This window comes from Doryrhamphus excisus, chromosome 5, assembly GCF_030265055.1.
Source record: "Doryrhamphus excisus isolate RoL2022-K1 chromosome 5, RoL_Dexc_1.0, whole genome shotgun sequence".
In the NCBI taxonomy this organism is placed as follows: Eukaryota; Metazoa; Chordata; class Actinopteri; order Syngnathiformes; family Syngnathidae; genus Doryrhamphus; species Doryrhamphus excisus.
The window spans coordinates 13,360,816-13,387,500 of NC_080470.1; the positions used below are offsets into that span (position 1 = coordinate 13,360,816).

The 26,685-nt window shown below is 43.8% G+C and overlaps 3 protein-coding genes and 2 non-coding genes across 11 annotated transcripts in view; 3 read left to right on the forward strand and 2 right to left on the reverse strand.

Annotated features, from left to right (window-relative positions):
* Window positions 1–5,511, reverse strand: part of suco (SUN domain containing ossification factor) — a 33,328-nt gene extending 27,817 nt beyond the window's left edge. For 2 of the 4 annotated variants that reach the window (XM_058072736.1, XM_058072734.1), the window contains exon 1: window positions 5,242–5,510. In XM_058072736.1, the coding sequence (XP_057928719.1) occupies window positions 5,242–5,294 (53 nt within the window). In that variant the 5' untranslated portion in view covers window positions 5,295–5,510. Of the gene's footprint in view, window positions 1–5,241 lie in introns of all 4 variants that reach the window. The other 2 variants (XM_058072735.1, XM_058072737.1) reach the window with 2 other exon arrangements.
* Window positions 5,512–6,885: 1,374 nt separating this feature from the next.
* On the reverse strand, window positions 6,886–22,036 carry LOC131129465 (uncharacterized). 4 transcript variants are annotated; one of them, XM_058073071.1, is made up of 9 exons: window positions 21,442–22,036; window positions 16,134–16,195; window positions 15,653–15,697; window positions 14,320–14,361; window positions 14,158–14,229; window positions 14,007–14,072; window positions 12,809–13,933; window positions 11,429–12,657; window positions 6,886–11,332 (listed from the first exon to the last, which is right to left on the reverse strand). In XM_058073071.1, exons 7-9 carry the CDS (start codon window positions 13,618–13,620, stop codon window positions 11,073–11,075), a joined length of 2,301 nt encoding a protein of 766 aa, XP_057929054.1. In that variant the 5' UTR covers window positions 13,621–13,933; window positions 14,007–14,072; window positions 14,158–14,229; window positions 14,320–14,361; window positions 15,653–15,697; window positions 16,134–16,195; window positions 21,442–22,036; the 3' UTR covers window positions 6,886–11,072. The 4 variants fall into 4 exon arrangements, with proteins under 4 accessions (XP_057929054.1, XP_057929055.1, XP_057929056.1 ...); XM_058073072.1 differs by lacking the exon at window positions 15,653–15,697; XM_058073073.1 differs by lacking the exons at window positions 15,653–15,697; window positions 16,134–16,195.
* Window positions 7,883–9,974, forward strand: tmed5 (transmembrane p24 trafficking protein 5). The gene is made up of 4 exons (XM_058073074.1): window positions 7,883–8,226; window positions 8,405–8,502; window positions 8,569–8,749; window positions 9,315–9,974. The coding sequence occupies exons 1-4, from the start codon at window positions 8,038–8,040 to the stop codon at window positions 9,531–9,533; spliced, it is 687 nt and encodes a 228-aa protein (XP_057929057.1). The 5' UTR covers window positions 7,883–8,037; the 3' UTR covers window positions 9,534–9,974.
* trnag-gcc (transfer RNA glycine (anticodon GCC)) lies at window positions 16,240–16,310 on the forward strand. Its single transcript has one exon. It is a non-coding gene; the product is annotated as a tRNA-Gly (tRNA).
* A 1,352-nt stretch (window positions 22,037–23,388) lies between the features above and the next one.
* On the forward strand, window positions 23,389–23,462 carry trnai-aau (transfer RNA isoleucine (anticodon AAU)). Its single transcript has one exon. It is a non-coding gene; the product is annotated as a tRNA-Ile (tRNA).
* Window positions 23,463–26,685: the final 3,223 nt, after the last annotated feature.

The following is a 26,685-nucleotide window of genomic DNA, read 5'->3' on the forward strand; positions in this document are numbered from 1 at the left end:
TTTGTAGAGTGCATTGAGCTTTGGGAGAAATTGCATATCAAATCAAACTGAGGGGGGTTAATATTTGGGGTTTAATAACAGTGACACCGTGTGGTGTATTTGTCAGAAAAATATAGCACAGACTAGTGTGTTTTGACACATTTTCACAGTTTTGTGCACAGCGGTTCAGGAATAGAAGTGTTTTTTTTTTTCAATGCCATTAGAGTGTTTGAATAAGAGACAAATAGCATTGGTTTCTGCGATATTAGAAGTGCCAAAAACAAACAGTCTCCAACTCGACTGACCAACAAAGACCATCAGTCATGTGGTCTCTGGTCCTCTCAGTCTCACAGGGATCAAACAGAGGCTTGCCACAGTGGCATCAGGACCATTGGCATCAACACATCGGAATAGGGAATCAAGGAGGCAGTCATGTGGTTTAATGCAACTTGATAGGAAAAGCCACTTTGCCGGCGGGGTGGGTGTGGACACGATAATGCCTGTGCGCTTTCTTAGGTACAGCAGGGGGTAACACCCCCAGGGTAACCCTCCACCCTAAAAAAACCTAATTAAACATTCACACCTGTACAATGTGTACTGCATGATGTACTGTAGCGTGGTAAAACTGTACAGTGTATGTTCCCATGTAAACCGATCTCCTGATACATCACGCTGATTTTATAGGAGATTCTGCCATTACAACCCTATTTGTTCTAGTTTGGGAAATAAGATAACAGGAACTTTAGTGTGTTATGCCAGTCCTATAAGTCTTGACCGGCAAGCTCCCATCAAATTCGAGCTAGCTTTGGAACACAATGTTCCCATGTAGTCGTATGGACAAGTCCTCTTTGTGATAATGACCCCTCAGCTGGGGGTGTGGAAAAACTCAGGATGAAGTAAGAAAGTGCTTGCAGCAAAAGGTAAACAGCAAAGAGCCAGTAGGGGGGAGATGAGAAGAAGAATATTTTCTACAGACTGTGGAGAAGTGGAGAAACCACTGACTTTAGGCTCTTTCACAGACAACACAAATCCTGCAAAACAGGCGGAACAAAAAATAAATAAAATAATGGAACCTTGGAATTGCATTGGTGACTAAGTCTTCCCTACTCGGGCATCTGTGTGTGGAGTTTTTATGCGAGTGTGAATGGTTGTTTGTCTATATGTGCCCTGTGATTGGCTGGCGACCAGTTGAAGGTGTACCCCGCCTCTCGCCCGAAGACAGTTGGGATAGGCTCCAGCATCCCCCGTGACCCCCGTGAGGATAAGCGGTAGAAAATGAATGAATGAATGAATGAATATTTTTGTTGCTGACAAACTCCTGCTCCACATTTCAGCCCAGTAGTTGACAGTAATGGGCAAATGAGCCGATTTGCCAACCAACATTAACTCTAAAAGAAGAAGAAAGGAGACCAACACCAAAGAAGAAGAAGAAGAGAGGCCAATGTAATCGAGAGCCCCTGATTGGCTTGTGTGTTAAAAAGGTGCGGTATTGGAGTTATAATGTACATGATGCCGCCGAAGAGACCTTCCAGAGGCCTGGGACAGAAACAGGGTGGTTAGAGAAGGCAGTTGTCAGCTTTTATCAGAAATATAGTGAAAATGAGAGGAAATGTGAACTTTGAACAGTAAAAAAAAAGTTCATCTGGAACCCAGAATTAAACAACCGCCACTCTCATCATCCACCTTATCAATTCTCTCTGTAAACATGGGCTGTCTTCAACACTTTTGGGCTACCTAATCCAGTAAAAACGTCAACCATGCCAGATCCTGCCAAATATGGCTGCCAGCAAATACAAATGAAGTAAAGAAGATTGAAGTAATTAAATTGCTCAGCAAGCTGCTTTGTTTGTTTACAAGCCAATAAGCAAACACAACAACGTTGGACAACGTGTTGACACCCGGGGAGCACTAAACAATATTTATGAATTTGAAGAGTCAGCTATGTAAAGAAACGTAAGCACTCTGGAGCTCGATTTGCTGTGCAGCAGGAGGCAGGAGGAATACAGAGACAGTCGACAGAGCTCCGTTTGCTCAGCAGTCTCCATGGCCAGTGGGCAGGAACAATCAACTGCCAGTCCGGCTCAGCCTCCACAACACACAGAACTGGATCATTCTGGTCTTGCTTGCAACCTACAAGAACGACCTGATGCAGCTACAGTAATTCCAATGCAATTTCTGCAATTTGATTTATCACCACCAATAGGAATCACTTTCATTCAAACTCATTTGCCTGATTGCTTAGGATTCTGCCATTTGTGGGGAACTGATTATTAATGCGCTGCTTCCTGAAGCTAATGAGCCAAAATGGAAAGCACTACTTGGCTGCAAGTTGTGCATATGCGAGTGTATGTGTGCCAGTTATCTTCAAAAAACACAAGCCTGTATCAACACCCTTCAGACAACAATAAAGATTAAAAGACACCTAATAGGGTTTTTCATACAAAAAAATCTATAACTCAAATGTTCCCTCAGTTGCTAAAGGGCATGCCACCTATCATTTCAATGATTCAGAATTTCTACACCAAGCCAAAAAAACCAACAAAAAACACTGTCTTCATTGTTATTGCAGTTATTATTATAGCCTCCTGGTGCTGCTCCACCCCCATTCACAGTTGAAAGCAGATAGCACTCGGAGAGCCTCTTCTTCCATTTAGCTGCCTTCACTTTTTGGTGTCAAATATAAAGGCTGGCAGCGAGGGACGCAAGTGCTGTCAGTGACACTGCTACTTATGTAACGGCTTCCTCGTGTAGTTGGGAGCGATTTTATGACGTTGACTGAAGGCATAGTTCTTTTAACAAGCTTGCTTCCATCACTTCATTGCGAAGGGGGAAAATAACACATGCTAATAAACATTCCAAAATGCAATCCTCGCAGTTTATGAGCTGCATCACACACAGGTTTGGAAATGTGCTTGAAATGCTGATTAAATAATGAAATGGCAATATTTTTATTGTCTTCCAATGATGGACTTTGAAAGCTCTCATATTTGTTTTATAATTTAGCATGCATGACCTAAGCATGATGCTTTAAGACAGTGGTGGGGGGGCCCGGCATTATGACAAGGGGAGTACGGGCCCCCCACCTCTATAATCAATGGGGATGATATCAGCATAAAAAATGTTTTAATGTAACGCAATCTACAGTAATGTCTCATCAATGTAACATTGCTTACGCCTAATGACCAGAATACTGCATGACTTGTCTTTGAATATGTTTTGACCAATAACAGTCTATAGTTAACACCAATAATTTGTTAAGTAATTCTTCTTTTTTTTTTTTACGCGATGGAGAGAGGAGCGATGTGCGAACCATGATGTAGCGGGGATAAGTGTATCTGTATCGGACGATATTCAAAGCAACATATTGGTATCAAATCAGATATTAAAACATATCAGGACAATCCGATGGATTACCTTTGTGTATGTTGGGGCATCAAAAAAAAGTGTCAGGCCAGGCCCCCTTTCTTGTGCTAAAACGTCCTTGCTTAGTCATGATGCTGCGGATTACCAGGTGTCTCCAATCTCCCGGAACATGACGTTAAACCCCAAGCTGGTCTATTAGCTGCATCTCACCAGCGACAATGGTGTTACATAATAATTGTAAGCTAATAAACCTGTGACACACGGCTGGAATCATATGACACTCCGATACAACTTATTTTTACACTTTTACAATGTTTTCCAATGATGGCGCAAACCCAAGCCTGAGCTTGCATACTAAACAATAGCACACCATTCTTGCAATGATAAAAAGCAAATGAAGCAAAATAATCAAACACATATCCATCCCAAGAGGCATAAATAGAATAAACGTTCAGTCCTCTGGGATGTGTGAGAGTTGCCACAGAGGAGGCAAAAAGGAGTTTTGCATTGCTAATGAAGTGTCTATGTGTCACTTCATGCTCATGAGCTTGTTTGCGTCCAAGTGGAAAACTGCAAGCAGAAATGAAACAAACATGCAGGCTTGTATCGCTCTGTCCTCGTTTGCAAACACTGGCAGTTGCTTGGTTATTGATTTAACCATTTAGGTGAGAGTATTAACACTACACTTAAAAATACGTCTTAAGGCGAGAGGTAAAAAATGTCACTCTGTGCTGCTTTGCCTGTTTTTAGTTATATCTTGGGAGTCTTATCTTGTTACTTCAAGAATTATCTAATCTGCGGTTCTTTAGAGAAAGGGCTGAGGGTGAAGCCCCCTGACGTAAACGAGGAATTCATCAATAAGCAAACTAACCATCTGTCTCAAAAGTGTAAAGCAACACTCATCATGCAATGAGGAAACAACTAATATTATTATTAGTCAAGCATCAATTACAAACACGGAACTACACAAACCTGGAAATGCCACTAATAAATTGGATTCAGGGATTTACCCATGTCAATTTCATCATATTTTCCATTTCACACAGTGATGTATTGCCAATCAGTGTGCAATGTGTTTATGTAGTATAGAATTAAAGTGTCATAAAATGGTCTCTCTCAAAAGTGGAATAATAATTTAATAATTCCCAATAATTCCCATCTGCTGGTTCACTTATGGCGCTGTGAAAAAAACTGTTCACCTCAACATGCGATCTTCATTTCTAAATGATCATGATTCTTTTGATTTTACTAAACAAGCAAGACTCAAGCGCCTCTAAGCATACCGCCAAAATTTTCCAAGATCAAACTGTAGCATTTGTCAACTCAACTTGCCAATTAATCGGAAGTAGGCTTAATTTTATCCCATAATTTTACATATTAAAAAGAAATTTCAAATCATGGAGGCCACTGGACCACAAAATAGTGCACATATGGCAAACAATTTGTATCAATACTGTAGTGCAAGTAGTAGTAGTTAAACAAAGTGACCGCATAGACCAACACTTGGCTTTCCCCATGCCATGCATTTTATCTACTTTATATGTGTTGATGAAAAATGTTCACTATCGGCCACCATACAGGTGACATTAGCTGGCTTGGCTGGTATCAAACGACAGTTGCCAAGCTAACCTACTATAGAAAATATCATACTGTACAGTATGTGACTTTAAATATAAAATGAAGTATTGTTTTATTTGACTTTAGCTTCACTGTGTAAGTCGCCCATAGCGTTATCCGTCTACTAGTACTACATTGATGCCAAATGGACCCAAGTGAACAAGACAAAGCCAGGCAGCGTTGACGTGACGTTTTAAATGGTTCTAAGTGACATGTTAACCTACGATGTGTCACGAAGTTAGAACGTGTCAAGGAAAGAAAGAAATGTGTGGTCACTCTTACCAGCACAGGAGAGCTACAATGAGGCACACCAACAGAACACGCAGCCTCTTCATTATCTTCCCGCGGGGACCAACATCCTCGCTCTTTGGTGGCTTCTTTTTAAGGCTTAACGAAAACAACAGAAATAAAATAAACCTTTAGTATAGATGAAGGACTGTAGCTGGGGTCTAGCCTGCAATGTGTGCTAATTAAAATTAAACAGACCCGTTCCCTTTTAGCTATCAAGAAGACTGCTATTGACTGCTAGCTGCTGGCTCTATGGCCAATTCAACCCCTCCTGCTGGCAAAGCGGCCAATCAAATGAGAAACAGCTGATTCGCTAACCAATCAGAGTGGACCAAGCAACAACTGTGTTCAACAGCACCGCCCACTGGATTGAGTTGAACACTGTAGGACGCGTCATCTTTTCTTCCTTGATAACAACTTCATGTTGTAACAGAGACATTTGAATGTGGGTTGCACGTTCCTTTGAACGTATTGTGTGCAATACAGTACCTAGCCTTTTTTTTATTTTCAACAGTTTCAATTCGCGCACTTCTTTAGACATATTTGACTGCGTAAGTGAGCTCTAGTTGAGAAGTATAGCACAATGCAATGCACCCCCAGTACCCGGATGTTGCACTCAAAACGAGTGGTTCTGCAATGGAGCCGAAACACCCCATCACTGGCTACTGTCGCAGAAGGGAATGGAGTGGTTGTGATTCACCATTTAATAATACAGTAATTAAAAAATAATAAAAATAAAGAAGAACAAGAGCAATGGCGTTGGTCATTTTTGGTAAGTGCGCAGTCATGAGTTTGGGACAGCACTACACTACTTAGGAACTCTACAGGTGTAAACATGAATATGGAACCTCGGTCGGGGTATAGTTAGTATGTTTTTTTTTTGGTTGACGATGAAAATCTAAGTTACCATCCACTTCCCATCAAAGTCAATATCTTGTCGTGTTAATGCACTGTATGTCACAAAGCATCCTTTGTTGGCAGCCAATTAACTGGCTTATAGAATGAAACGGGAAACTTAGGTCAGCTCTGTTGACAGTCGATGATGCCATCAGCAGTTGACTCTGTAGTTCCTTGTTACCTAACACAGTTATGCTAAGTTATGTTAAGTCTCGAAAATGTTAACACAATACACATTTTTAAGATTTACAACTCTAGTTTTACATACATAGCGCTATTATGAATACATATAAATGACAAATTAAAGGGAGAGATGAACATTTAAGGTTGCTTTTACCTTCGCTGAAGATGTGACTGCTCTCAAAGACTGGCTGCATGTGGAAGAAAGATCAACACAGACACCACCTTCATGTTTTGTCATGAGTTATTTCTTGAACTCAATAGTGTTCATCACCTCCTTTATCAAATGCTAACATTTGCAACTTTATTTGGCTCCATCTTGGATTATTGAGGTGAGAAACACTATTGAGTCCAAAAAATAACTCATGGCAAAACATGAAGGGGTTGTCTGTGCTGATCTTGTTGCCACATTGTGTCTTTGCTAACAATTATGTCTTCAATAAAAGTAATTATAACTTTAAATGTTCATTTATCTCCTTTATTCATCATTTATGTGTATATTTTTTATTGTTTTCTGTATGTACAAGAATAAACATTGTAGATTTCTAGATTGGATCGGATAGTCAATAACAATAAGTCACAAGAAAATTTACAACCAGTAAAATGAAAGAAATGCTTTTAAAAAATACAAAAGTACATTTTTTGGTTACAATTTATGAGGTTTTAGTAGCATCTTCAGTGTCTACTTAGTTGAGCAGATTACAGTGTTTGTTCATTTTAACCCATTAGCGATATTTTCCCTGACCATTTCTATTTATGGTTGTAATATTTATGGGTGGGCAATTACTTAAGTTTATAATTTATTTTCAATTGTAAACGTTGTTTTCATTATATCCAAACAAAACGTATTTGTAATAGACTTACTTTAACCATCAACATTTTATTGAAGCGTTATTCCATTTCAGACAATAAACCTGTGAATTACAGTGCGCGTTGATACCGCTTCTCCCCGGTACAGTTGAAAAACCACATTTCCCACAATGCTCGCAAAGATGTGCCCGGAACATTGCCTGATGGTTATTAAATGTCAACTTTACTTTTTTACGGAAACACGTGATAAGATTTACAAAATATTTGGTGTTTAAAATAATACGTTTCAGTATTACTAAATAATTATTTTGTACCACTCGTACTGGTAAAAAAAACAAAATTCTCTAAATGCACTTTGTCCAAAACGTTACCTGTACTGTTAAGGTATTTAAAAATATGCAAAGGAGTTAGCATTAGTTAGTCAGCTACTTTTCATTTCAGCTACTTTTTATATAGTTGTATTTGCGTCGAGAAATGTTATCTATTGTAACGAAATTAAAAACAAATGAAAACAATTAAAATACATAACATCCAAATACATATTGTGGTGCTACAAGGACCAAGTATCGATCTTACACGAGGACGGTGTTAAATGTGTAATTATTTGGCGTTTTAAAACAGGCGTCATTAATATTTGAAATGTCAAATATGTTATTTAAAAAAATGCTGTATATGAAAAAATTTTAATCAAAATCAAGGTTTTTGACAGTAGTTGTATTTGAAAAATAATTACGTACATTTAAACGACATTTTTAATCAGGCGGGGTCCTGAGCTTTGCCGTGTGTTGAACTGGAGTGAAGTTTTTGGGCAACCATCACTACTAGCTTACTCGTCACCACGGTGGCCGGGAACCCTAACGCTCTTTTTTGTTGTTGTGTCATTTAATAGTCACGGAGGCGACTATGGACGTCGCCCGGACATTTTTTTGTGTCATTACCGTATTGTTTGTTGTAGTTTGCGAGAGGTTTTTGGCGCTGGCCGCCTTCTCCCAGTCTCTGGACAGCGACTTCACGTTCACTCTGCCCGCTGGTCGCAAGGAATGTTTCTACCAGACTATGAAGAAAGATGCCTCACTGGAAATAGAATATCAGGTATGCAACACTGCAAATAGTGCTTGGGAATTTAAAATGAAGCAGAGTTAATTCAAGTTAGGCTAAGAGAAATATTTGTGAAGCGAGTTGGTTATGCTTAGATGTCAATATGAATGCAACAAAAGTGGTTCACATCTTAACTTTCACATGTTTTCCATTCAATTTCCTGAATTCACAGGTATTGGACGGTGCAGGCCTCGACATCGATTTCTACATCTCTTCTCCCTCTGGGCAGATACTATACAGTGACCAGCACAAGTCAGATGGGATGCACACGTAAGTGAATCATGCAAACACGGATGGCACCAAAACATCACCTGTAAAACTCCATGTCTCTTCCAGCATTGAGACCGAGGAGGGGGACTACATGTTCTGTTTCGATAACATGTTTAGCACAGTCTCAGAGAAGCTCATCTTCTTCGAGCTCATCCTGGACAACATGGACGGCGACGAGGAGCCCGACGACTGGAAGGAGTATGTGCACGGGACGGACATGTTGGACATGAAGCTGGAGGACATCATGGTGAGTCAAGTGAGCAAAATGTGTACAAACACCCAGTGTGTATGTCATAGACTTTGTCCAGCCACTGTTTGCCTCATTAGGGGGCAAAGTGACCCAAGTTTGCGATGCATAAAGTGCTATGAACTCTCACCTATTAACTCAAAAGAGGCCAACACAATTGTTCCAGCTTGCAACACCCAAGCTGAAGAACTCCACCCCTGGAATTGTGTGTCGAAGGGCAGGCAGGCGTTGCTTTGATAGACAGGAAAGAGCGGGAAATGTATCTTCCAGATGACTTTTGTTTACAACAACATCCCGAACTCAAGTGTGCTGTTGTTGCTGATTTCAAAAACCGATCACCCGTAGCTCGTACTATTGCAGCCTCCAAAGATCCCTGTGTGAGTGTAGTGTCCCACTATCCAGGTGTGACGTGCGGATCTTTTATGCCATTTGTGAAAATGATGTAAAGTTTGTATCGTGCAACACAAGCCAAGAAAAATATCTTATCGAGGTGTCACCGTAAAGGGAGTATGTTGGGTTGTTTACCTTTCATCCATGTCATCATATTTGACTCGTCCCTTTCCAGTACACCATCAACAACGTGAAGGCGCGCCTGGGCAAGAGTGTGCAGATCCAGACGGTGCTGCGCGCCTTCGAGGCCCGCGACAGGAACCTCCAGGAGAGCAACTACTACAGAGTCAACTTCTGGTCGGTGGTCAACCTGGTCGTGATGATGCTGGTGTCAGGCGTCCAGGTCTACTTGGTGCGCTCGCTTTTTGAAGACAAGAGGAAGATTCGTACATAGCGTCCCCCAGAGCCACCTGGGAATGGAGAGAGCAAGAAATGGTGATAATTTCTGGAGAGCTTATATATGCACACAACACAACAAACCGCTTTTTAGGTCCTCTAACCACTGGATTTGTCATTTCCATAATGGGACATAATGTTTTAATGACAAGACCTTTAGCAGGTCTTAACCTAGGATTTGTTACACTGTCGACACTTTTGTGTGTACCTTGATGCTGTAGTGTGATACAGTTCTCCGTCTGGCTGACCCAATGTCGCGTTCAAAAGCGCCAAATTTCATAAAGTGGACCAATAAGTGAGTTGATCTCTTTTGGAATGAAGATTCTACCAGTTACTGAACAACCATAAAGAAACCATGGAAAGGTGCTGCTGTGATTGGAGGTATTTATTCATTTACTTGTAAATGTGTAAAATAAAAGAAAATGTTTTTAACGCTTAATGTAGTTGTTGGGCTGTCATTCTTATTGCTGCGATGAGTCCAGTCGCTGACATCTACAAGGAAGTCAAACCTCTTCATTGAACATTTTTGCACAGCATTGCCCTTAACTAATCTCTCTGCCTAGTACTGTATCATTACATGAAATTAAGTGGCCGAGCAAAGCACCTTACACATTGCTCACTCATTGGTGGTGCATGTTTTGAGTAAAATAACCCGACATGGGGCCAAAAGAAAGTATTTCTCACTTTAATAAGGTGAAAAACAGGAATTTGGTCTCACCAGAATGTACGGGAAGTCTAACATTAAGTTAACTTTTTTTTTCTGCATGTCAAACCACTAATTTCTTTTTTTTCATATTTTTGAGTTGTCTGGATTTGCGTTATTTGCTATGGTGAGGCATTTTTGGGTTCTGTCCATGTTGGTTTTCACTAAAGTTTTTGTACTATAGTAATGAGAGGGAGCGATGCTGTGAACTTTGAAGCCATTGATGATTGATCCTAAACAGGAGAAATATTTTCCATAATCATTTTTTCTTAATGTCATCACTATATCGCCACAAACATCAAATCAGGATTATGTCACTATCAATGCATGGAATAAACAAAATCAATGTAAACAAGATTTATTTCCTTGGTCATTTAAAGCCTCTCAAAAATACTTGAGATTTGTACATTGACGTTATTAACCCTGAACGTTAACGTTATTAATGCACATTATTAACCGACATTAACAGTCACGACTAATATATTGTTCAATGACTTCCCCACCGTTGTTTCTCCTTTTCATAAAAAGGGGAGCCCTGGAACTCCCTCCAGCTCATCTCCTTCTCCATCCCCTGCTCTCTGTAGAGGGAGAACACCTTGGCAGGACAGTATATGTACTTCCCTGGTAGGCCAGGAAAGCCTGTGTGGATGTGGGGGCTGCTCTGGCTCTGCCTGAGTTCCATTTTGCAGAACCTGCACTTCCGTCGAGGTGTTGGAGAGTCCTCCCTCTTCCTCTTCTTTTGCCGTTTTTCCTCCACCCTCTTTTTCGTGGCATCCAGTTCTCTCAGGAAGAAGTCTGTCTTCACAAAGTCTTTGAAGGGCATCTTGGGGCCTGTCAGACCTTCTGCTCCGTATGTCTCAAAACCTTTGTGGAGCAATAGAAGTACCTGACAGGGCCCTGTTGATAGAAGTGGTGGATGGAGCTTCCATCACCTTTATACTTGGATTTGGGCTGGCCACAGAACAGACATTTCTTTGTTTGGGGTTTCTTTGAAAGGGGCGGTGGTTGCTGGTGCTGCTGCTCCTCTTCCATGGTGGCTGTGGTCAGGGTCTGAGCAGGTGGTGGTGGATTCATTAGCAATACAGGTGTAGCGTCTAGGCAAATACAAAAATGAAATATGTCGATGTTATTTGGTTCAACCAAGATACAAGTATGAAGAGAAAAGGGCTGCACTATTATTGAGTTCTTACCTAACTTTCGCTGAGGCTCAGTCACAGGAAAGGTAGAGGCTGAAGCATTGTCAGCACTAGCGGCTGGAACAGGAACTGCAGTTGTAGTAGTAGTAGTAGTAGTAGTAGTAGTATTTGGAGTAGTAGCATGAAAGCAAGGAGGGTGAACCGGGAAGTTGAAGAGCCTGGTGGCACGTGTGGCGGAAGACTGGACTGGTTCTGATCCTTCATCAGTCAGGATACATGCAGACAGTGCACTGGTGGTACGGCCAAGGTCTTTCTTGTGTTTATATTTGTCCCAGTCTAAAGGGACTGGACTACAGTCTGGCTCCAAGTACTCCAGGCCAAACCTCTCCCCGGTGTCATCTTCTGCCAAACGAAGAGCAGGGTACTTCTCTTCGCCTAAGACACGTTTGGACACAGCATTCAAGGTGCACATCAGCTCAGGGTCAAAAACAGGCGGGAGACAAAGTCCTGGCTGCTTCAGGTCCAGCAGACGCTGATAGTTCCAGCGGCACACTCCTGTCATGCTCTGGGCCTGGAACAGCTCTGGGGAGACCTGCGTGCCAGTCACCCACTGAGCCTGGTGGAAGTGGAACCCCTCCTGCTGAGATGTGCCTCTGACGGGGATCCAGACGGGGACTCTCGCATGCTCACCTGGCACATGGTTGAGCTGGACTGCTCCTCCGTGGCGGTACAGTATGCCCCCGTCCACCTCTGGATCGCTGAGGCAGCCACGCAGGATGTGAACGCGCTGGATCCTCCACGCCTTCAACATGGAGGGCTTAAACAAAGGCAAGTTGTTTGGGTCGGTGGTCAAGTAAAAGTGCTGCAACACCCCCTCCACTCTCTCAATGAGCTCCCCCGGTTGAGGAATCTTCACCCTGCAGTGCTCCCGAATGTGCTGCTTGGTCGGATTTGCGGGATGGATGCCACAGAACACATACGCATCCTGGAGCCTCTGCAGGTCTTCCCGGTCCACCACAGAGAAGGCAGCTGATAGGAACTGCGCGAAGGTGCTGTACAGAGGGTGGTGTTCTGAAGCACATTCACAGAGAAATCGTCCCATGCAGCCAAACAAGTCCAGCTTGATGGTGATGCTGGGGTTGTAGTATGTTCTGGATGCGCATGTATTTAAGAGGTTTCCAGACGTGACCTCAGCAACAATCTTGTCTGTTGTTCGCCACGCATCCCAGTTTAGATGCTCTCCAGCCAGAGACTCTGCCACCCTGAACAGTGCACAGCAATCCCTGAGAAACAAAGACACATAACGCATATTACAAATACAGTATATATGTGCAACACATTTGATTCAGCTCATTAAAATGGGATTGGGTTTCTATTTTTGTTGAGTATAGTTCCACATAACAAACATAAAATGTATATAAAATGAAGTCCCACCTGTTTACCCACTGAAACTGGGCTTTCTCAATGCCGGCCCTGCTGTAGCGGTTTGAGAGACCCTCATACATCGGCCGCAGGGTTTTTGCAGTCACAGACTGCAACATGACCCAGGACAGGATCATCCAGTTCTCATTCATCACAGCGTATGACGACATGACACCGGATGAAAAAGTGACTTTCTTGGCCACTTTGCGGTTGTGGTCTGAGCGGAGAACCTGTCCAAAGGTACTCTGCAGCAGCTTCTGAATGGTGTCCCTCTGGTGCTGGAACTCACGCAGCAGGCAGTCAGTGAGGTAGTGGGCAGACACAGAGACCCCGTTCCAGCCATCTGCATCACTGTAGCTCCCAAAAGGCTCCGGTTTTCTCTCCTGCTGCAAGAAGTGAGTGTTGGTCATTTGGCCGGAAGTTCCTGCCTCTCCGTCCATCACATTCTGGCAACAGAGGAGATAGGCCAGGTTGGCACGCTCATACTTGAGATGCAACATCTCCATGATCTGATTTGCCATGTCATTGGGGGATTTTCCAGTCCGTCTCAGCTCATCCAGGACTGACTTACAGATGGCCTTCTTGTAAGTCAGTAACGCTGGCAACAGATTGGTAAACCTCTTGAGAAGCTTTTCCACCCAGAGCGGGTTGTCGGCATACCACCTCCTATTGCAGCTCTTACAGCACAGCCTGGAGGAGAGCAGGTAGTATTGCCCAGTGAGGCCCACAATCACTCGCGGTCTCCCGACTCCAGCAGAGACAACACGTGGCTGAGAACAGTCACCGATGCACGGCAGGGTGTAGTTCCTTCTCAGCCGTCCCATTAGGTAGTCATTCTCCGGCTTCCAGATGAAAAAGGATGCAGGTGAAAACACTTGGGGGACGGCAGATCATTCACATTGTTCATTAGCTCGGGCTGGGGGGGTAAGCGCCACAGGGAGAAGTTTGTCATGGGGCCGCTCACGGGGCGGGAGCCCGGCCATAGACCCATGGACTCCAGCTCCAGTTTCATCCACTGTCTCTGCTGGGAGGTGCAGCTCCACTGACCACCCTCCTGGTCGTAGGGGAGAGGTTGTGGAGGAGAAAGAGTAGGAGGAGGACTGTTGGTGGCAGCTGTGGGTTGGCCTGGTTGAAAAACTAAAGACACGTATGAGTCAACTTTAGCACAAATCTCAAAACATAATGCAATCTATGGATAAGTGTTGCCTACTGTGGGGTCCATGTTCAGCTGGTGGCTCTGATGCAGCTAGAGTGGAGGCTGCAGGACTGTCAGTCTCTATAATGACAAACAATAACTATTAGAAAGTCAATTATGCTGATTTTTTATCAGGTGCAGTAACCTGAAAAGATGAATAACGTACCATGAGCAGACTCTGGCAGTAGAAAGGTCAGCTCTGGCGGAAATGGCAAAGGCCCCCTCGGAGGCAGCAAACCTGGAAAAGAGGAAGGAGATGTAGGTGCATTTCACATTAAATGCTGCACAGTTTAGATCGAAATGGGCAAAGATCACTTTCAGCCGTTACCATCTCCTGATGCACCCAAAACGGCCGGTGTGGGCTGTGCATCTAAAAACGGAAAAAACATAATTATTTTTTGATAAATTCAGATATTGTAGTGTCTGGTGCCATTAGTTGATTCACACCACTTCTACTGCTCATTTGAATGTTTGGCATTTTCATATGAAAGATCTTCAGTCCATATTAAATACGACAACAACTTGAGCAGGAGAAGCCGAATGGCTCACTGCACACACATGCCTTCTGGTGTTAGTATATGGACCTCAACATGTATCACAATATTTTTGGGAAGTATAAAGTGTAAACATGTAGACATACATGTAACATAAGACATGTATTTATTGGTAAGAAACTAGCTAACTTTTCTAATAGGATGACTCAGCACACATTGCTACTCATCCATTCATTTTCTACCGCTTATCCTCACGAGGGTCGCGGGCGTGTGGAGCCTATCCCAGCTGTCTTCGGGCGAGAGGTGGGGTACACCCTGGACTGGTCGCCAGCCAATCACAGGGCACATATAGACAAACAACCATTCACACTCACATTCATACCTATGGACAATTTGGATTCACCAATTAACCTAGCATGTTTTTGGAATGTGGGAGGAAATCTTAGTACCAGGAGAAAACCCACGCATGCACGGGGAGAACATGCAAACTCCGCAGAGATGCACGAGGGTGTAATCGAACTCGGGTATCCTAGCTGTGTGGCCTGCGCGCTAACCACTCGTCCCCACATTCTTACGAAATCTTTTTTTAAAACAAAAACGTTGATGCCTGTGCTTGTCATGAAAGAAGATGTAGTCATCCACGAAATTCTACCTGCATATAGAAGATATTTTTATGACGCTTGTTTTGTTTACGCAGACACAGGGCAAGTGGCTCTCTTAATTTGAAGGACGGTCACGGAAGTGTGTTCCGTGTGTGGCGAATGTTCAAAATAAACGTGCTTCTCGCATTTTTTACTCAGAATCTGTACATCTTAATCTGACATCGTAAAACATTCATTAAAGAATTGGTGGTGAAAATATACTCAGAGTACACAACTACTTGGCGTCCGACGTTAAGCTAACCCCTGCTAGCTTCCATTCACGTTCTGGACAAGGAGATTCAGCCAGCTTTCACCGGCGTTTGTCACCATTTCAACCTGTTCAAGTCGGTAGGTCCGCCGAGTAAATACTTCCCCCCACGAACGTTCATTCTTTCTGCTCATTTGTACCGGTATAAGTCATTTTCGTATCATTGGAAGAATCTATACCGGTGTAGAAAAATACCGCCCAACCCTAGTTTTATTCATTCACAAGTACGTATTCAGGATTTTAAGAACTTCTCTTAACCTGAAACACGTTGCAGCTCTGCAGCTGATGTCTTCTTCATTTTCTCTGTCGTGACAGAAATATCAGTTAGTATAGTAATAGTATGTGCTATTACAAATTCAACCGGTTCACGTGGAAGGATGACATGACATCAGATAATGTGATAATCAGTTATGTTAAATTCTATATGTGAAATAAAATGCTTTGACGATGCTTTGGGGCAAGGTGCCTGAATGTATGTTTGTGCCACTTCGATTAAACAAGTATGTGAATTATGTTTAAATCAATTAAGATAAAATACCAATACTTCCAATACGCTGAAATCTACACGTGTTGAACACCAGATATATCGGATAAGTAAGGAAGATACGGAAAGATAAGTTTAACGTTGTTATCACTGGTTACAGAAGTTGCGAATATGATGGATTTTATATTTGGTAAAAACACCCCAAACAGAGCAAATATATTATCTCATTTTTTTTAAAGCTTTTTTTTAGCTTACCGTGTTGTCGCGCTGAAGTTCAATGAAAGGAAACAACGTCGTGGATGCACACAGCGCCAGCTCTGGACAGAAATATATTGTATCAGCGTCTTTTCACTGTATGTCGGCATTGGTGGTTCAGTGGTAGAATTCTCGCCTGCCACGCGGGAGGCCCGGGTTCGATTCCCGGCCAATGCACAGTCGTTTTGTATTTCCACCCAGAACATTTTCAGGTCAAATTATTTTATTATTATTTTATTATATTACACTGGGGAACAATATTTTTTCAACTTTCTGTTGCATTGGATTTTTTAACTGATTCTGAACGATTTTTAGGTGCTGATTTTAAATCTGAAATTAGTTTTTCTCCATAAGCTCTAGTTTTCATGCAATTTGAGATAGATTAAATAGTCTAAATATATGAATTTACGTAACCCAAATCTATGCGTTTTGAGATTATATACATAGATTCCATTCCTGTTCCAGTTTTCAAAGGTTTGCCTTCATTAAACGATAAAGACATTGGACATGATACGAACGAGGAAGACAGTTGTGACAATGAATTGCCAGAAACTGAGTGGGAACAATCCGAGGAATGTTCTTCAGAGACTGAATCTCCCCCAGTCCCCAAGCCTCTTCACCAAACTGAACTGAATGACTTAGTTCGGGATTTAGGTCTTTCAAAGAAAGCAGCTGAGCTTTTGCCATCAAGATTACAAGGCAAAAATCTTGTTGATCACACTGTTAAAGTGTCATATTACAGAAAGCACGACCAGCTTTTTGTGACCTTCTTTTCTGAAGACAGACAGTTTGTTTACTGCCATGATATCCCAGGTCTTCTCAAAGAACTGGGTGTTCCTCACTATGATCCAACTGAATGGCGGCTCTTTATAGACAGTTCTAAACGCAGTCTCAAGTGTGTTCTTTTGCATAATGGCAATGTTTACGGGGCAGTGCCTGTAGGTCATTCAGTTCATCTGCGGGAAGACTATGATGACATCAGAATGGTCATGGAATTCTTAAAATATCGTGAGCACAACTGGATCATTTGTGTAGACTTGAAAATGGTAAACTTCCTTCTTGGTCAACAGAAAGGTTTCACCAAGTTTCCATGTTTCCTCTGCATGTGGGACAGCATGCTGTTGGGGTCTTTGCTGGACTTGTGGACAAGAGTGCCATACTCCCGAACCACAAGCTTGATCATGTCCTCGTGCCCGCGGTGTTTGTTAAGGAGCTCGTCAATTGCCGACTTCATTGGAGACGGCCAGCGCTTGTGGTCCAACACAAATACTCTCCCTCCAGTCTCCACTGGTCCAGTGCGGGCAGCAGTCGGAGAACATTGGATGGGCAATCTTCTTGTGGGCTCTAGGCAAAGAAAACCATGAGATACACATTTGTTATTTGGTTCAAACAAGATGCAACACTATTAGAACAAGGGGACACATGATTAGATAAGTTTTTACCTGGCTGTGGCTGAAGCTCAGTAACAGAAGCTTCATTGTCCAAGTCAGATGCTGGGATAGGGGCCACATGACTAGACGTAGTCGCAGTAGCAGTTTGAAGAGGGTGAACAGAGTGGGGAACAAAGCTGAAAAGCCTGGTGGGAGGTGTGGAGGAAGGCTGCACTGGGTCTGCTCCCTGATCAGACAGGATGCCTGGAGAAGGAGCACTTGTGGCGTGGCCGGGGTCTTTCTTGGTTTTATGTTTGTCCCAGTCTAAAGGGACCGGACAACATTCTGGCTCCCTGTACTCCAGGCCAAACCTCTCCCCGGTGTCTTCAGCTGCCAGACGAAGAGCAGGGTACTTTTCTTCGCCAAAGACCTGTCTGGAAACAGCATTCAGGGAGCATATCAGTGCAGGGTCGAAAACAGGCGGGAGAGAAACGCCTGGCAGTTTCAGGTCCAGCAGACGCTGATAGTTCCAGCGACACACTCCTGTCATGGCCTGGGCCTGGAACAGCTCTGGGGAGACCTGCGTGCCGGTCACCCATTTGGCCTGGTGAAAGTGGTAGCCCTCCTGCTGCGACGTGCCTCTGATGGGGATCCAGACGGGGACTGCTGCACGCTCACCTGGCACGTGGTTTAACTGTATCGTTCCTCCACGGCGGTACAGTATGCCCCCTTCCACCTCAGGATCACTGAGGCAACCGCGCAGAATGTGGACTCGTTGGATCCTCCATCTCTTTAGCATGGAGGGCTTATAAAGAGGGATGCCATTCGGATCTGTGGTCAGGTGAAAGTGCTTCAACACCCTTTCCACTCTCTGAATAAGCGTCCCGGGCGGAGGAATCTTTATCCTGCAGTGCTCACGAATATGCTGCTTGGTGGGATTTGCAGGCTGGATGCCACAGAAGACGTATGCACCCTGGAGCCTCTGCAGGTCTTCCTGGTCCACCACAGAGAAGGCAGCCGACAGGAACTGTGCGAAGGTGCCGTATAACGGGTGATGTTCTGAGGCACACTCACGAAGAAGCCGTTGCATACAGTGGAACAGCTTATATATATATATATATATATATATATATATATATATATATATATATATATATATATATATATATATATATATATATATATATATATATATATATATATATATATATATATATATATATATATATATATATATATATATATATTTTTTTTTTTTTTGCAAACGTAAATGCGAACCTGAACTTTCTTTCTCTATTTGAATGGAGAAGAATGCATTACTGAGAATGCGTCTACTACGGTGAACCATGTGACATCTGTTGGTAAAGAATTTAACCATGTGTGTGGGTCAGGCACACAAGGTGCTCTTGCCACCACAGCTTGATTTACAGCTTGTCCTGTATCATTCTCCATCCCACAGAGAGTGACACTTTTTCTCACTGGGAAAATAGGGATGTTACATGGTGGGTTATCGCATTCTACTAAGACTTTAGCTTTTAACAAATCTTCTATTGCTGGTTTTATTCCTTCATATGCATTTAGTTTTATTAGGTGTACTTGTAATTATACTACTGGTTCATCATTTGGTTCTGGTTGTATTTGTTAAGACAAGCCTAGTCATGCTGAATATAGCTTTTGGTTCCTTTTTGACTTGTGGTTTTCCACTTTTATTTCCCATCTTGGGAATAATTTAGTCCCTGTTGTGATGAGCTTCCTAGGGAAAACTAACAACAGGGTTGTTTGTCAGTGAGAGAGTAATGAACTTTTCTTTGAGGTAATTCTCAAGCTTCTACCCTGGTGAGGGCGGAGAATTCTTGCCTCTGCTTCCTCAAAGACTTACTCTTTTTCTCACCCTTTAATATTAAATTACAGGATATTAAACTAGCCGACTCTGTTAAAAATTTGGGCGTGATTTTTTACTCTGAGCTAAATTTTATCCCACATATTAAAAATATAACAAAAATAGGTTTTTATCACCTTAAGAACATAGCCAGAGTCCGCCCGTTTCTCTCTCAGGCCAGTACGGAGGTGCTAATGCATGCTTTTATATCCTGTCGTTTAGATTACTGTAATGCCCTGCTCTCTGGTCTTCCCAAAAAAAGTATTTTAAATCTCCAATTATTACAGAACTCAGCCGCACGTGTGCTGACGAGGACCAGAGGGCGGGAGCACATTACACCGGTTTTAAAGTCGCTGCATTGGCTCCCCGTCCGCTTCAGGATCGATTTTAAGATTCTCTTACTGGTTTTTAAATGTCTTAACGGCTTTGCCCCTTCTTATTTATCTGATCTGCTTTTACCATATCAACCCCCGCGGACCCTGCGGTCCTCCGGCACTGGCCTTTTAGCGAAACCAAAACCCAGAACAAAAACCCACGGTGAGGCAGCATTTAGCCACTATGGCCCCCACCTGTGGAACAGCCTGCCGGAGAGCCTCAGGACTGCGGAGACTGTTGATATTTTTAAAAGAAGATTAAAGACGCACCTTTTTAATCAGGCTTTTAACTAATATTGTTAAGCTTTTATTATGTTTTCATCCTTTTAGTCCTATTTTATGTTCTTATTCTTCACCTTTTAACTCCAGTGTTTTGTTTTTATCTTGTTAGTCCTATTTTATGCTCTTAATCTTCAGTTTTTAACTCCAGTGTTATGTTTTATCTTTTAGTCCTATTTTATGGTCTTAGTCTTTAGCTCCAAATCCAGTGTTTCCTCAGGGGGGTCCTCCACACTGGGGGCTGTTTGGGTATGCTGAGGGGGTGCCATCCTTGGGTCCCTTCGACACGGCCGGCTGGGGGGTTCCTCCCTTTAATGTGGGGGTCCGCCCGTCTAACGGAGTCGGAGGGCCCGGGTGCTGGTCCTCCGATGGCGCGGCCTGCAGCTTCTCCCAGTGTGGACGGCCCCAAAGGTGGCGTTTCCTTGTTCCTCAGTACCATGCCATGTCTCCCTACTGTGGGTGATTGTGTGCTTGCGTGTGTGTGTGTGTGTGGGTGGATGGGTGTGTGTGTGTGGGTCTAGTATAGAGGGTGGGAAGGAGGGGCTTTCTTTTTTCTTCATTGTTTTCCTTTTTAATTGTGGTAATTGTTTTAATTCTGGAAAGCACTTTGTGTTGCATCTCCTTGCAGGAAAAGTGCTCTACAAATAAAGTTGATTTGATTAGATATGAAGACCTGTCTAGTGACAAAATCTCCCATTCACACACTCATTTGTACTTTGAAAACATTTTCACATTCAAACCCCGAAAAGGTCTTTAACCGCGGAGGCTCTCCTTTCCTAGCCTAGCACGACCGTCAACTCCGTCTTTGCACAAAGAACTGCTAACTCGGTCTTACTGCGAGAGACCGCCAACTCCGCCTCATTACAAAGGACCGCCAACTCCGTCTTTTACAAAGGAAAGCCCGTCAAAAGGGCTCCTTCCTCTTGCAAAAGACTGCCAAGTCCGCCTTGTCACAGAAGACCGCCAGCTCTGTCTTTCTACAGAAGACTGCCGAGTCCGTCTCTTTGCTTGCCAGCGAATAGTATACACAAGGCTTTAGCACCGGGTGACAAACCTTATTGACCCGAGGGACGCACTCAGTTCTAGGGGTCAAGAACCCTTCTGGCCTCCCTGCATTGGTTGCCTGTTCGCTTTAGGATTCAATCTGAGATTTTGTTGTTTCCTATTCGACCTTTTAGTTTTGGATTAAATTCAATTTGTACCTTCATTTATTTTATTTTATTTTTACCTTTTATTTTACTAGCCTGTCCAGCACTTTAGAAACTCTGTTTATAAAATGTGCTATATCAATAAAGTGGATTGGATTAATGGGCTGCATGCGGCCCCCAGGTCTCAGTTTGCCCACCCCAGCTTTAACACAAAGGGACGACGCCCTTTCACTCACACTCTGATCAAAAGTGTCTTACTGTTTGTTGTCTTCTCTTCCGTCGGTATCCCGTCAACCTTCAGCTTCCTTTTGTTGAGCTGAGAAGACAGCCCATCAGAGGGTTTTGTCTGCCGTGGCCACGGTCTTTCTGTCTCGTCCGCTCCACAACTGGACTCCTCAGGTGTCTTGGGATCCGGCTCGAAGGACCAAGTAAAGGTCAGGTTCAAACTCCTGTGACACTTGTAAAAACACTTAAATACAAAAGAGACAGACAACAATATTCAAAGTTTCTCGCAGCGAGGAGAGTGAAACAACAAACCCAGTGACATGCCGCTCCACTCTGAGTATGCCATTCATGCTCCTCTATTTTTATTTTCTTTAGGAGGTCCCTAATACATGGCCGTGCAACTCTAAGGGGAGGGGGAAGCAAGCAGTTGCACAAGCTGTACTTGTTGTCTATGTGTGTGTGTGTATGTGATAATAATTACTTTTTGTGCATGTGTTCTTATCTTGGCCCATTTTGCATGATGAAACTTCTTCAAGGTTGCTGCTGGCATTCCCAGGGACCTGCAAGATTAGTGGTGCTGGGAGTTGCTGGTCAGCGTCTTGGAATGCTGCTTCAAAACACTCAAGACTATTGTCTATTGTCTAAGCAAATGGATATAAGGGTGATAACTTAACACTATAATAATTGAATTTACTTTTTATTCTAACATGTATGCCTTGAAAATCCTGTGGTACAGAATAAGGACGACAATCCACGATGACTTGACCTATATTCACCCTTAGGATTTATTCTTTCTCTCAGAACAATAACAGCACTTCAGATCTCATAAGATGACTACACCAACAGTTGGCCGTTTGTTTCCAGCATTATTGGTTAAACAAACATTTGAACAGCTAAACATTTGTGATGTTAAGACATTGGCTTTACATGTCAATCTAGTGTTTAAACTGTTGTTTTTTTGTTTTTTTAAACCATGTTACCTTATCTTTTATGTACCTTACACTCACACCACCCTTTTCTGCTTATAGCATGTCAACTGCCATGCAAGTCTGGAAGGCCATCAGAGAAGTAGCTAACTACTACACTAACTGCTCTGAACGCTTCTTCAGTTTGATTAGAGAGACGCTGAACGTTATAATGCAGATAATGAATCACTTCGGTATTATGGTTAATGGAAATCACAGAGATGATAGAAGCAAAACTGGATATAACCTGATCTATAATTGTATACTCCTCTGGGACGCCACGAGGGATACCTATGGCGTCAATGTATGTCGGGTTGGGGGTGTCTAACCAGGGTGAGGTTGACACACCTCGCCTGGTCCTCAGGGCGGCCGGTGGCACGAGGTGAGACCCTACGGAAGTAGCACTATGCACTAGGCGCTCCACATCTACTGACAATACTGTCATTGGAAGAAGGAAAGAAATCGGGGCACAAACACCAGTCATGTTCTCGGTCGGTAATCTATCACTCACGCCGGGTCCACCGCACCACCACCAGAGGTCAGCCCTGAGTATCGGCCGGAAGAAGGCATCCATCTCTAAGGTAGAATTACACCAAGAGACATTAATGCCCGGTTGTACCAATGGGAACCTGTGGAAACGGTAATGCACATAAATTTACCTTTCGCCACTGTGCTGCTGAATATGGGCTTACCTTTGACCTCTGTAACCTCGGGGTGCGCTATGGCGAATGGTAATAGTAGAAACGAAATAGTAATTAGCCGAGGCTGCTTCTGGAGCCTGGATGTATTCATCAGGGACACTCGGCGGAAATCACACTAAACAATCTGTTTTCCTTGTTTTAGCTTGTCAATTGCAAGCCAATTGTTAAACTGTCCCGAAATACCTGTCAAGAGCACAAACAAGGTGTCCACCAGGTACCCACTTATCGCCCTCAGACCCCAGCGTACCGATTGAGTCTGCTTCGGGGTACATAAAATAAAAAAAATAAAATAAAATATTGCAATGGTGTCCAGTGGCCGGTTAGCTCAGTTGGTCAGAGCGTGGTGCTAATAACGCCAAGGTCACGGGTTCAACCCCCGTACTAGCCACTCTTCTTTATGTGCTCCAGGAACAACAAAAGCCCAGGGCGGCAACTTACCGGCCCCCATAACCGACATCACACCACCCACCCTCGACAAGGCCGGGGAAAGGTAAAGAAAACAGCATGTCAAAGCAGAGCGGCAAAAAAGGAGGATAGCTTCGGTCTTCTCCTCGTTAAGCATTAAAAAGTTGTGAGTCAACCAGGCCTTGACATCCCTTAAGCACTCAAGAAGGGGTGTCAGGGGGGCATGATTATTTTTTGCGAGTGGCAAGTACAGCTGGCAGTCGTCCGCATACAAGTGATAGGAGATGCCATGCTTTTTAAGTACTGCGCCAAGTGGGACCAGGTAGAGGGCAAATAAAATGGGCCCAAGAATTGATCCTTGCGGAACTCCACAGTCAAGCGGAGCAGTGGAGGAGTAAGATCCCCCAAGTCCCACAGCAAGGCATCTCCCTGACAGGTACGACCTAAACCACTCAAGAGCAGACCCCCTGACACCCACACAGTTCTCCAGGCGAGATAAAAGAATGGTATGGTCCACTGTGTCAAAAGCAGCAGTCAGGTCTAAAAGCACTAAAATGGCTGAACCACCAGAGTCAGTTATTAAAAATAGGTCGTTAAAAACCTTTAAAAGTGCAGACTCAGTGCTATGAAAAGTCCTGTAACCTGACTGAAAAGTGTCTAAAATCCCATTCTCATCTAAAAAAGGTTGCATCTGTGCAAGAACACTTCTTTCTAAAATCTTTGAGATAAAAGGCAGTTTAGAGATTGGCCGATAATTTGATAAAATTAAAGAATCCAGACTAGTTTTTTTCAACAAAGGTTCAACAGTAGCCTTTTTACAGAAAGATGGCACGGTACCAGAGGCCAGGCTACTGTTGATGATGGCACACACAGAAGGACCCACGGTTGGCCACACCTCCCTAAAAAAGCGAGGTGGGACTGGGTCGATGGGGGAAGAAGAAGGCTTAAGACCCTTTACCATCTCCGTGATAAAAGCCAGTGACACCGGTTCAAACTGATAAAAACCTTTGGAGCACTGTGTCAATGTGGGCATATTAAAAGAGGGGGGTGATATATTACTTCGTACAGATGCAACCTTGTCCTTAAAAAACTGCATAAAGTTTTCACACGTTTCATATAATTGTTCAAGTATAGTGGATGGACTGGGATTTAAAACAGAGTCAATGGTTTTAAAAAGAACACGTGGGTTGTTAATATTGTCTGATATCAAGTCTGAGAGGTATTTTGTTTTCTCAGTCTTCACCACATTCTGATAATGTCTCCAACTGTCCTTGAGAATTTGATAGGAGACCTGTAGACCATCTTTCTTCCACCTGCGCTCTGCTTTTCGGCATTCACGCCGGGCTGCTCGAGTGACATCGTTGAGCCACTCTTCTTGTTTAGTTTTGGGGCGCATGACTTTCAGAGGGGCTAAACGGTCCAAGACAGTCGCACAGGTAGAAGTAAAGCAGTTCATCAGCTGCTCGGTGTCCAGTGCAGCGTCGGAGGTCATAAAAGCCTCAGACGCAGTGGAGAACAGAGTGGCAAAGGCCGAGGCCGCGTCAGGCTTGATAAAGCGACCAAAGCGAACAGGAGCAGGCAGGCTGGTGTTACAGTGTGCGTCTAAGTCAAACCTAACCGGACTGTGGTCCGAGAAGACCGCATCACCTACAGAGACGTTATGAACAGTAAGACCATAAGACAAAACGAGGTCTAAAGTGTGTCCATGTATCTGTGTAGCTCCTGCTACACTTTGTGTCAAATTAAAAGCTTCCATCAATTCTAAAAAGTCTTTTGCCATAAGCGTAGAAGGGCAGCAGACATGAATATTAAAATCACCCACAATTAAAATTCTGTCATACTTTATCAGCATTGCAGCGACAAAGTCAGAAAAGTCCTGAATAAAATCCTTGTTGTGCTTGGGTGGTCTATAAATGACAGCGCAAAGCACCCGCTCATGTTGGTGCAGTTCGAAGCAGCTCACCTCAAATGAGCCGAAAGACACCACTGACAGTGGCTTATGGCGCAAAGACGCTTTTAAAATAATAGCAATACCTCCTCCACGGCCAGTGGTTCTTGGCGTGTTGATGAAGGTACAATCAGGAGGCACCAGCTCAGAGAAGGCAGCGGACTCACCGGCATTAATCCAGGTCTGCGTGATGAATAATAAATCCAAACCGTACGATTTGAAGAGGTCCTGGAGGATAAACGTCTTGCTTGACACTGACCGCGCATTCACCAGTGCACATTTCGTTGGGCACCTAAGTGCCGCTGAAACTGCACGGTTTAGCGGCCGAAGGTTGCCGGGGCTGACGCCGGCAGCGGCCCAATGAGGACGGCGAGTACGCAGTGCAGGGCATTCGTCGTGTTGCCCAACGATCGGCACCAGCCAGGCCCCAACGGAAGCGAGGAAACGCCGAGAGAGGAAGCGGCGAAAACAATCATTATAGTCGCTCGGAATATTATGTGGGGACCGTGCCACCTCGGGAGAGAATGCCAGCCAAGCTTTGAGTTTCACGAGTCTTCCACCCCGTGTCCCCCGGCGGCGTCTACGTTTCCTGGGAAGCGACGGCTCTGCCCGCAGCAGAAAGTTTGGCACATCGGACAGGTATGAGGGACGCGGTTTGTGTGACCCCCAATGTTCTTGTTTCACACATACTGCAACAATGTGCTGGATTTTAAGTAATTCTTGGCGGTTATACACCAGCAGAGAGTCTATGGTCCTTAGTATAATTAAAAAAACAAGAAAAGCCAAAGTGAGATGAGCGGGACGGCGAGCCAGACACACCGGCGCCATCTTGAATCGCCGGAATTAACTTCCTGTATGAAATTTCACAGAGTCACAGAGTCTGTTGCCATAGTAACTGACACCGAGGTTAAGTTACCTCTCTCTGTGAAACAGACTGGAGTTACTCCATAACCGACATCACACCACCCACCCTCGACAAGGCCGGGGAAAGGTAAAGAAAACAGCATGTCAAAGCAGAGCGGCAAAAAACCTCTTGGTCACCAAGACTCAAGGAGCAGATCAATGGGGGCAGTGGACCCCATTATCCTCTTCAGACCACGAGTGCAGAGAATGCGGACCGTGAAGAGACAACAACTAACAGTACACCACCACAAGGAAAACAGCATGGCGGCGACAAAAGCCCAAAACCCCCCAGGCCCCATAACCAACAGCGCACAACCCAGTCAACTGCGAAACACCCCCATCAAGGCTGCCAACC